This window comes from Octopus bimaculoides, chromosome 18 (assembly GCF_046866305.1).
Source record: "Octopus bimaculoides isolate indiv1 chromosome 18, ASM4686630v1, whole genome shotgun sequence".
NCBI classification, from domain to species: domain Eukaryota; kingdom Metazoa; phylum Mollusca; class Cephalopoda; order Octopoda; family Octopodidae; genus Octopus; species Octopus bimaculoides.
The window spans coordinates 51,250,061-51,262,380 of NC_142945.1; the positions used below are offsets into that span (position 1 = coordinate 51,250,061).

Consider the following 12,320-nt stretch of genomic DNA (forward strand, 5'->3'; position numbering starts at 1 on the left):
AACATATACAATATCCACAGTTTTATATATATATATATATATATATATATACATGCAAGCGTAAATATATGCGTGTGTACACACATACATACAAGCAGACATACCGACATCCATTCAGCATACGTTTCTATGGACACAAACACTCAATTACACCCACATACTTGAAAATATGGGTACAGGCAAACAGGACCGCTCACCTAGAATCTTTCTGCCGTCTATTACTGTTTTTATCTTATTACTTTAACTCATGTCCATTGTCAAGAAATCTTTCGTCACACACCTGTGACCTCTTCAGCGACACTTTTTGTTTACGTGTGTGTGTTCTTGCTCCACTTATTCCCTCCAGTTCTTCTAAGGTGTGTATCCTTGTGTGCGCATGCGTTTGTGTCCTTGTGTGTGTGTATAATTGTGTGTATGTGTGTGTGTCATAGTTTTAGCAGCAGTGTGGCCTTCCCCGCAGCAGCCTCATACTCTCACCCCATTGTACTGCTGCTGTTCTAAAACCCAAAAACATGATACAGTTCATGTTTTCTTCTGTGTATGTGTGTTCGCCCACGGTGTTGCCATCGTGGTAGTTGTTCTTGTTGTTATAAAAATGTTACACAGTACTATGTCATACGTTATGAATCAATACATTGGATCAAGGCATAATCATTCACTATTTTATGCTACATTAGGGGATACAAAATTCAATGTTGGCAGACATCCTAAGACTATTCTATATAAATTGCATACCATGTCATGACTTATTACATGTTGCATAGGTTTTACGATGACAATTTGCATCAATAGTAAGACAAGAGATGTCGCCATTTTAATGTTTTATAGAAAAGCAACCGGCGTGTTGTTCGAATCCTATATAAGAGAATGGCAATCATTTAGAACCAAGCAGCCGAGATATTGTGCACAAATGTATATACGTGTGTGTGTGTGTCCATGTCTGTTACAATTATGCGTATTATTTGGTGAATGTCCAAACACGTATGTGTATGCGTGCGCATATGTTTATTTGTAGTCAAGAATTCTGCTTTATATTTTCTTAAAGTCAACATCTGTAGCACTCTCTTTCCGGTCTGATACTTCTATTATTTAAATTCTTTAAGTAGTGCTTTAGATTCTTCATACAATAATTACAAGCATTCGTTGTATTCTAGCCTCCATTTTTACTTCTTATTACCGCCAAAAACCTCTTTGAATTAGTAACATTAAAACACGTTCGCCTCTCTTTCAGAATCTTAAGCCTATTAACTTTACAGCTGAAAGACTACATTCTGTTTCCGATTTCCATAATAAGACATATATCTTGCTAATACATCGCGACTAAATCCAATAATTACCTGTAGTGTGTGCGTACGCAAGTGTGTGTGTGTGTTTTTTGTATCTCTCTGACTGAAGAGTTTATTATTTCCTCAATGTCTAATACTTCCTGACATTAAAGAATAAAACAGCTGCTTGTTAATTATATAACCCATTAAATGTGGTTGCTGTGGTTATTTTCATATTAATGATTCCAAAGAAGAAAAATAAACTGATAAAAGGATTACATTATAAGGACTGTATGTAGTAATCTCTTGTTATTGGTTATAAGAAAATACTTCGAAAGCAACTATTCTATGAAACTATATACCTGTCTGTATGTTTATTGTACGATCCTATATATATATATATATATATATATATATATATATATATATATATATATATACACGAGTAAACAAATAAATGCAAAACAAGTCTGAAAAAAATAGTACTCGAATACCGAAGGTAAAGTAATATATATATTTTTTTAAAGCGGCAAAAACATCACAAAATCTGCTACTTAGAGTTGCACGTTCCCGTTTGTCGGCAGCGTGAAACTCTGAGTAGAAGATTTTGTGATGTTTTTGCCGCTTTAAAAAAAATATGTGTGTATATATATATATATATATATAGAGAGAGAGAGAGAGAAAAAATATATGTGTAAAGCTAAGTAAACATAATATATTAAGGTTACAATAACCCAATGCTATTGCAAAACTAAAATTAATCTGATTTGTTTTGAATATTTGCAGCACAGTAGCAAAGTTGTAGAAGGAAACAAATTGAAGTTTGACTTTTCCTTTTCTTTTTGATTTTTCATAAAAGCAAATACTTCGGCCTCCGATACTTCTATGTGTTTTTGTTATTCATTTTATATATTTTTATAAAGTAAATTTTGTAGTTTAATTATTAAAACAAACAGCAGCTTCAATATGTCTGTTTTATGTTTATGAAAATGCAACCAGGAAATGATAATGTTATCGCAAGAATTCAATAGCTAGATTAATAATTAAAAAAAATTCTAAAACGATAATTTTAAAGAAAACGCAAAATAAATTGCAAAATAAATAAATAAATGAATAATCCGAAAAAAATATTATTATTATTATTATTATTATTATTATTATTATTATTATTATTATTATTATTATTATTATCCTTTGTTTGTTTGTTTGTTTAAACATAATACAAGAAACAGAAAAATATAACAAAACCATTATTTTCACTTCTAGTGAAATGTATAGTGACGTCAGACATAAAACCTTGACAATAAATATGACTTCTACGCATGCGCAACCGGTGGTTGTGACTAGGAATTCTTTTATTTTATACATGTATCTTTACATCAGAGTGCACTCACGCGCGCATCTTTACGCATGTATGTATGTCTCTGCGTGTGTGTGTGTGTTTTTGCGTGCGTCTGTGTGTGTCTGTGTACGTATACATTAGGCTTCACGTATTCCATATTTCTTCCGTGTTCTTTACTCTATGTTTGAGAAAAGACACTTTAATTTTTCACGTTTCTTCTTTCAAGTTGACACATAGTTTCCTGCGAATATTTTTAAGCGACAGAAAACAGCGTGTTGTCGAAGAAGAGAGATTCACTTCGCGACATTTTAAACAAGAGATGTTTCTATACCGACCTCTTTGCTGCGTAGATACTGAGAAACTTATGCGTTGAATCTTAGTATGATTTTATCAATTGGCAAATATTCAGTTAAAACAGCGATTCGCTTTAAACGACGGTCATTAATTTAATTATTGATGCGATCTTGTTAACTCTCGCCGTCAAAAACGAACGCGTAAAGCGCCTTCCAGTGGCTCGAACAGTGAGTTCGAATCCATGATAGTCTTTCATTCTGCAAGTTAGAAATATACGTCTGGTCTTCCTCAAATTACTTCTGTTGTCTTTATGAAAATAGAAACACACCACATACATCGAACAGTGTGTTTCTAATCTGTCCATATATGTTCACAATATTTACACTATATACCACGTCGACATGTATGCCGCAAAATAGGGCGTTTCTTTTTGTATTTATTGCTACGCCTTCACGTATTTCGGGTCGAGTGGGAGGTAGATAGGGTAGAATGTATTGTTCAAGCAGAAACCTCGGCCGAATGCTTGCAACAGAGTGAACTCTGTTAAAAGTACACGAGGCCTAGGTGTTGGTATTAAACGGGGTATGATATTAAAAGTCTACCTCCTCTTCAACCATTTAGGCCATGATGATATTTGAACACGGAACGCAAAAACTGAAACAAATACCATAAGACATTTTGTCTAATGCTTTACTGAGTCTGCCTGTCCACGGCCTCGATTGTTGCTTTATTTATAGGCCTTGGTGGGAAACGAACTCAGAAAAATAAAAGGCGGAATAAATGTCACAAGGCGTTTCGTCTGATGTTCTAAACATTATTCTTGTTTTCTGCCTCAGTAAAATGATAGAGCACCGGATTGCTAAACCTAGAATATATTGAATATATAAAAGAATATATAGAATATATAGGTCCATTCAATCGAGAATATCCGAGGACTAAACAACAACAACAACAACAACAACAAAAACAATAAGCAACAATAACAAAAAATTGTCTTCCTTAATTAAAAGTTGTGGGCTTATCTTACCCGTGGATGGAATGTTTGCTCTGTTGTCTTGTAACATTTGAAGTCTGTTGTCTGGTATGTCATACAGTAAAGGTAACTGAATGTTTTTCCTAAGGGGTTCGTTCATTAGATTGTTTTGGTAGTTTTGTTGGTTGTCAATGTAGTCGCTTTCTTTATTGTTTTCTAAATCGTTTGCCGTCATTTTGATAATCGGCCGAGATCTCTTGTTTACTGAACTTTTGATATCATTTGAACGACGATCAAATCTTCGGAGATATTCCAATGCCAGTTTGTCCAAGGCATCTTCTGTGTCTGAATCTATTTCCTTGTTTCCTAGTTCTTCCATAAGTTTTTCTACTTTAATGGCCTTCTGAAGGTCAGTAATTTCTCTTGGAATCGATTCATCTGTGTTCTGCGTTGTTTGAGAAGCTGTTGCAGCTTTGAGTGCGTCAGTCAAATAATCTATTTCCATTCCTTCTAGTTTGTGCTTGATCCATAGTTTAGCGATGATTTTGGCTGTTTTCGAAAAAAAAAGAAAAATGGAAAATTCAATTGAAAGCTTTTGAAAGAAACTAATACGAACATAGCAAAATTAAGAAAAATTGAAAACTGAAACCATTTATTGCAAATGCTATATCAGTGACGTAAGACAAAAATGAATGTAGCCGACGAGATAACTCCATTTTCACTGTCATTCGACATGCTAAAAATAGCGACTAAAGATCCTTCAAATTACACTTACACTTTGCTGCCTCAGAAAAAAAAGAAAGAGAAACACGTCAGATGATTTATTCCACTGTACAAGGATAAAGAAGGATAATCACTCACATATGAAATACCCAAAATAAATCGTTTTAACCGGAGGATAACGCAGTCTAGTGGAGATTAAAGAACACAAGAAAAACATCAAGCAGGTGCTTTCGAGTTCTGCATGTATAAGAAGATCATGATTTTGCTTTGAATTATAAAATTTAAGCGAGACAACATATATTATACGCACAATCTCCAAAATCTTTGTCGAGATAACAACACAAGACGTTGTGATACCGGTGAGATGACGCTCTATGTACATTCTCCCAACATACTTATGAACCAATGCTCTATATATTTCTCATGATACAGTTCTATATTTAAGAGATGAGGAATTATGTACATTATTTACATTATTTACATTTGACGGATATTTGTCCTCACCTTGTTTGTTGTTAACACAACGTTTCGGCTGATATACGCTCCAGCCTTTATCAGGTATCTTGGGGGAATTTCAAACCTGGGTTCTCATTCCTAAGGTATTTTTCGATGTTATTATTATTATTATTATTATTATTATTATCATCATCATTATTATTATTATTATTATTATTATTATTATTATTATTATTATTATTATTATTATTATTATTATTATTATTCAGGTCACTGCCTGGAATCGAACTCGGGATCTTAGGGTTAGTAGCCCAAGCTCTTAACCACTACGCCATATGCTCACTTCTACAGTCATTTAACATAGGGGGAACGGCAAAGTGTGTAATCAGAGAAATATTTCACTGCTATTTCTAGCAAATCGAGCGACTAGATAGCGGTTCCCTCATTCGCTCTAAAAAGAAAAAAATAAATAAACTTGCAAGACATTTTCTCTGTTTTTCCAATTTGTGATATGGGGCGTGAGAATTTCAAATTGTTTAAACTGGCATATTTCTTTTAATAACCAAAATCTTGGAATATGTTTAAAGGAAATCGTAACCTTGAAGAAAAAAATCAATGATACCATTCAAAGTTCAATTTAATTTTTTAATGCGATTTTCAATGCATAATATCGATCAATGATTGTAGTTCAATTTTATTAAATGGAAATTTCTCACCCATAAAAAAAAGTCAATCAATAAAAATATTGAGAAAATCTTAAGCCAATGAGTGACTTTATCGTGGTGACTCAACCGATAAGCTACAGCCGTCAAATCACGCTCAGATTAAATTACACCTTCATGTCTTATCTTCAAATGGAAAAACACATTGGATAATGTAATCTAAGAAAGTCAGTGTTGGACAAATACAGGATGATCATAAGTGGGACACAATTGATGAAGATGTTATTCCATCAGAACTAATAATAAACATATGAAAGTGGTATGAGGTGATGGCTGTTGTCGTTAGGCCTAACTCAAGACATGCTATCATGATCGATATCCAGGCTATAGTGGAGAAGGTAAGTCACTGGATTTCGTTGAAAAGAGGTGATGAGCAATGGCTAGAATAATATTGAGTAAAACATGGTAACCATTTGGACTGCTAAACATGGTAACCAAGTGGTACCGGTGCACAACAGTGACATCGAGGGCAAGGCACTTCTCTCTCGATGGTCCCATAAGCCTGCATTGTCCAGTATGCAGCACTTTCGACTGGTAACGCTTGTTTCTGCAAGTTGTTTGCAAATAAACTGAAAACATTTCAGCTAACGAAGAGGGCAATCAATATCGTATGAGCCAACGAGGAGGCATTCACGGGATCACTGAATACGCTTGATATAGCAGTCAAATACCACTAAAACTTCTAGCTAAAATAGAATTAAAACACAAAAGCAAAATGAAATCACGAATAATGCTAAAAATTGGTTTATGTAGTTTGATTTCTTTATCCATCAGTTTCTACTAAGATAAGACCGCGAGTAAAATTAATAACAGAGAAACGAAAATAAAACTTTGAAAACAGAAACGCCGCCATAGCTTACGTGGAAACCATGAGCTTGCTTTCAAGGGAAATAATCAGGAAAAGACTTGAAAGTGAACGTAAGATCGTAATACTTCATGTAAAGTAAAGTAAATATAACAAATAATCCAGAATCCTTGTCCGGTACCGGATCAATCCCAAAATATAATCAGTGTCTGCCAGTCACGAGGCCAACTATCCTTGAAAGTTTCATCTGAATCCATCCCTCGGTTCTTGAGATATCGTGTCCGCGGACAAACAAACAAACGCAACTGAAAACAATACTTCTGCCTTCGCTAAGGCGGAGGCAATACTAATAATAATAATTATTATAATTAGAAGAAGAAGAAGAAGAAGAAGAAGAAGAAGAAGAAGAAGAAGAAGAAGAAGAAGAAGAAGAAGAAGAAGAAGAAGAAGAAGAAGAAGAAATGAGTTTACAAACCTATATCTGGTGTTCCTATTTCTTGATTTTCAGCATTAAAATCTGATGATTCTTCCGCAACCTCATCATCTCCTTGCAGTGAATCAGAAACAGGAACTAAATCTTCTGTCATGCTGCTCTGCTGTGGCGCCCATCCGTTTCCAGCATCGTCTTTTTCCAAATAGCTCTCATCTTTATTTTCATCCTGTTCATTCAAGCTTGTATCCTCAGCATTCTCAATATCTTTCATGAATTGTTTTTGCAGACGTTGTAGTTTGTCTAATTTAGCCAGATCACTAATGCTCATCTCCATCAAATCGCTATTAGACTGGTCATCAACAATAAGATTATCTCCTGGTTCGTTTTCCATTTCTCTCTTAAATTGCCTGCTTCGATAACCATCTTCTGTTGTTGAATCATCAATATCGTCTGACATGGCGTTGTTTTGTATCAAATCCTGCAGTTCTGCATGACTCAACGTGTTTGTGACGTCTGCATCTTCAAAGTTTCCTCGCTTTCGGTCCCGTTTTTTATCAGATGTTAAGTCATCCATGTTTAAATTCGTTTCGACTTCTTCGTTTTGCAAATTGCCGGCGAGTAAAATTATTTTTTTAATTTCTTCTGGCGTTAAGTTGTTAAATGCAGATTGCACAGCGGCGGTGTCTTCTGGCGCCAAGTAATTTCGCTTAGCCATTTTCTTGGCATATTTTTTATAAAGCCTTTTATAATCTGAATCAAGGGAAGGCCTATTATTTAAAGCTAGATCGTCTTTTGCATCTGAGAGCCCGAATGAATTCAAACGTCTGTCACGATCGCCTGTTCGTTCTAAAGGGTCTTCTTCAATCTCTCTCATCAAACTTTGTACATCACGAGCTTGTTCCGGTCCGTAGTAGAGCAAGTTATCAGAATTTGCATCATTCAAACTTCCTGCATCTTCACTATCCTCTTCCTCATCTTCATCCTCTTCATCAACGTCGTCATTGCTATCACCTTGATTATCAACTATGATAGGTTGATCTTGAAATTGTATGCCTTCCTGAGGGAGTACCTCGTCGGCTGCATGCAATTGAAAACGCCGCCTTTCACGTTCAAGCACACGCAAAGCTTCATGCAGGTCGCTCGGATTTTCGGCCGTATCTAAAATGCTTCTTTTTTGCCGACTCACGCTCAGTGCTCCGTACACACATAGTGCTAATAGTAACAGGGTTGTTCGAATGGGCCTCATTTAGGATTGCATCAACTGAAAAACATAAAAAATAAAACAGTATGTCAGACAGGAGGTCGTATTAAATGAAGCGCATTTTTAAAATCAATTTTCTGGTTTTATTTTTTATCGTTTAGTCAAAAGCAGAAAGGTAACCAGTATAACCCTTTATATCAGGACTTCAAATAAAAAAAATTGTATTTTCTTTAAACAAAAGCCTTTATGCGTGGGTTTCCAATACAGAAGACTCCACCAAAGGTCCCAGAACCAAGGGATTGTATCAAACCAGCCCTGAAATAAAGAGAAAGGATGTTCCTATGACTGAAGACCTGACCCGAATGTTTACAATAAAGGGGATACTATCAAAGGCATCCAGAACCATGTGAGGGTGTCAAACGGGGCCTCAGTGGGGGGCTGTTTTTCTCCGGTTAGCAATCTAACACAAATGTCTGCAACAAAGGGAACTCCACCAATGATACCTAGAATTAGGTGGTGGTGTGAATCCGGGCGGTAGATGAACTCTGTGTTTCCATCAGAAACTATCGCTGACCAGCTTTGTTACAGTTTCCGTCTACCAAATTTCATTCAATAGGATTCTAGTCAGTCCTAACCTATATAAGATTAAAAAAAAAACTTGTTCAAAGTGGTGGTTTTGGTGGTGGTTTTGGTGGTGGTGGTGGTGGTGCTGTTGGTTGGAACCGGATGGTTGGGAAACAAACATCTTAACACACAGCCACGCCATGTTGAAAATAGCCATGATGATGACGACGACGACGATGAGAAGGAAGTTCATGATGATGATGAGGAGGAGACAAGAAAGACAGGGGGATGAGGAGGAGAAGAAGAAGAGGAAAGGAAGAGGAGGGCAAGATGACGGCAACGAAGACAGCGACAATGATGGCGACGATGACGAAGGTGATGGAACTGGTGATGACGGAAATAGCGTTGTTGCTGCTGCTGCGGTTGTTTTTGCTGTTTCTCATTCTCGATGATTATGTTGATTAGCGACCAATCCGGCCCACCACCACAACCACCGCCACTACCACTACCACACCCATCATCATTCGAGTCAACTCAAGCCCATACGCCACCACCACCACCACCACCGTCATCACCACCACCACACCATCGTCACTCGGGTCAACTCAAGCCCAAACACACCACCCACGAAACTTAACCGGCCAAGCCCAGAACACCTAATTAGTGGTGTCGACCACGGTGGACTGTTACATCAATGGTAAATAAATACTGTCCGGTGAATATTGCATTACAAATAGTCTGACGTTTCGAGTAATAGAAAATACCATTGGTTAACAGATAACACAAGGCCGTTAATCGTAAGGAAACAGCGACGAAAGCCATTAACGATGAAGCCAGATTAATTTCAATGAAAATGCTTATATATTTGCAATGATGTTGAGGCGCAGCAGATAAGTTTCGTAAGAACTCAAATTTCTGTTGTATCACTTAGAGATTTCCCTTCTTTTTCTTCTTTCCTTTTATATTATTCTTTATTGTTCTTCTCTTCCTTTCTTCCTTTTTTACCGTAGCTTACATAATCCTGGTAGGAAACCTCATATCACATAGCAGCGATAATTACTTCATATATATATCATCTATTTATCTATCATCTATCTATCTATCTATCTATAGATAGATAGATAGATAGATAGATAGATAGATAGATAGATAGATAGATTCATCTACAAACATACATACGTAATTACGAGCATACATATTTACATATACACATATATATACGCTTATTTACATATAAGTGAGTAAATACAGTTGTGCATATCTATGCTTGGGTATATATAAATATTTCTATATATAAATAGATGTAAGTATATATATAAATATTCATATACATATATATATTTATATTAATTCATACGTGCATTTATATATATGCGTACGTGTGTGTGCGCGCGTGTGTATATGTACATGTCGTTTCTCTGTGTGTGTGTGTGTTTGAGGGTGCGTATGTGTGTGTATGTATACATATATATACGTGTGCGCTTCTTTGTGTGTGATTGTGTTTGCGCGCGAGTACGTATGTGTGTGTGTGTGTGTGTGTGTGTGTGTGTGTGAATCCCATTGTTAATTCTGCTAAGATTGTTAGTTTCTATGAACACTGGACTTGCAGAGAGAAAAAACAAAAAAAACTGCTAGCAGTGCTGGGAAACAAGCAAGTGTTAAAGATGGCTGCCTTTATATTTATTCAGGCAATAACGGCGATAAAGAATGTTCACAGCAGTAGAAATGACAGTAACCTGGTGGGAGCGTTGTTCTGAATGTCTTCGATGTATTTATTAGGTGAAGAGATATGATTTGATCGGTTCATACACATATAGACACAGATATACACCTGCATATACGCACACACTCCCGCATAAACACACACATATATAAACATGTAATGACTTTCTCACACGCGCACGCACGCCAGATGTACGTACATACAACATACAGCTCACTTGTATTAATGTGTGTGTGCGTACAATATATATGAGTGTATATATACACGTGCATACACACACACACACACACACACATATATATATATATATATATATATATATATATATATATATATATACATATATTCTCACTCTGTGTGTATATATATATATATATATATATATATATATATATATATATATATATATATATATATATATATTAATACTACGGCAACGCTACGCCGCTACATAGCAGTTATTAATACGGATTTATTAGTTTCGGTTGTTCATATATTGAGCAGTAACTTTTTCATGACGAAAATGGCAATTACTGGTTACAATGATGATCCCATGGCTAACTCAGCCAACTATAAAAATGTATTTTTTTCCCTTCATTTGGCAGTAAGTGATTTTTCAACATGAAATACTAAATAATATGTCTAAATAATAGAGTGGAAGCTTTTACAAATGCGCGTTTTATGAGTTGTAAATCTTTATAAGTATAAATGTGTGTCAAGCATACTAGCAGTAAGGCATGGTTAAGTCTGGATAAATTACATTGTATCACTTCAATACAAAATGTGTTGGGAAAATCTGTGTGTGTGTGTGTGTGTGTGTGTGTGTGTGTGTGTGTGTGTGTGTGCGTGTGCATGTATTTACGAAATTAAATAAACGACAAAGATGCGAAAAATCGATTTCATTGGCTTACAGCACCTTCTACAGTGCACTCAAAGCTGGGTGCCTGTGTATTTCCTTAGAGCTTCCTCAGAGACAGTGGAGACTTACAAGGAAACCGAACTTGTATGTCTCTACTGTCATTTTTTGCTCTCGATTTTGACGGGGTTAATACCGTCAGATATCTTAGCCGATTATTTACATTATTTACATTTGACGGATATTTGTCCTCATCTTGTTTGTTGTTAACACAACTTTTCGGCTGATATACCATCCAGCCTTCATCAGGTGTTTTGGGGCATATGGCGTAGTGGTTAAGAGCGTGGGCTACTAACCCCAAGATTTCGAGTTCGATTTCAGGCAGAGACCTGAATAATAATAATAATAATAATAATAATAATAATAACAACAACATCGATAAATGCCTTAGGAATGAGAACCAAGGTTCGAAATTTCCCCAAGACACCTGATGAAGGCTGGAGGGTATATCAGCCGAAACGTTGTATCAACAACAAACAAGATGAGGGAAAATATCCGTCAAATGTAAATAATGTAAATAATGTACATAATTCCTCATCTCTTAAATATAGAACTGTATCTTAGTCGATGCTCTAACATTTCCTGCCGCTCTAGAACGGCGATGTAGTTTATCGGTAAAAAGCTCAGTCGACCTCAAAACAAAATAAAAAATCTGACCTAACACCTACAAATTATTTTGCCCCATGTTCTATTATAATATTTCTTAAGGTAGAACTCATGTCCCGCCGTTGGAGTGCACGCCAATGACGGCCGAGATGATGTGGTCAGCCAACATTCCAGTAGTAGCAACCAAATTTTCCTCATATTATAACATGATCTAACATCGCAATACTTTCATCGTAGCTCTGTTCGGTCAGAGTTGACCTACGGACTCAACAACAACAACAACAGCAGCAGCAGCAG

At 35.9% G+C, this 12,320-nt stretch overlaps 1 protein-coding gene across 5 annotated transcripts in view; it reads right to left on the bottom strand.

Annotated features, from left to right (window-relative positions):
* LOC106875521 (uncharacterized) overlaps positions 1 to 12,320 on the bottom strand; it is a 113,678-nt gene that overhangs the window by 36,663 nt on the left and 64,695 nt on the right. For all 5 annotated transcript variants that reach the window (XM_014923710.3, XM_089366275.1, XM_014923708.3 and 2 more), the window contains exons 2-3: positions 7,056 to 8,274; positions 3,929 to 4,423 (exon numbers count right to left, since the gene is read on the bottom strand). In XM_014923710.3, the coding sequence (XP_014779196.1) occupies positions 3,929 to 4,423; positions 7,056 to 8,259 (1,699 nt within the window). In that variant the 5' untranslated portion in view covers positions 8,260 to 8,274. The remainder of the gene's footprint in view (positions 1 to 3,928; positions 4,424 to 7,055; positions 8,275 to 12,320) is intronic.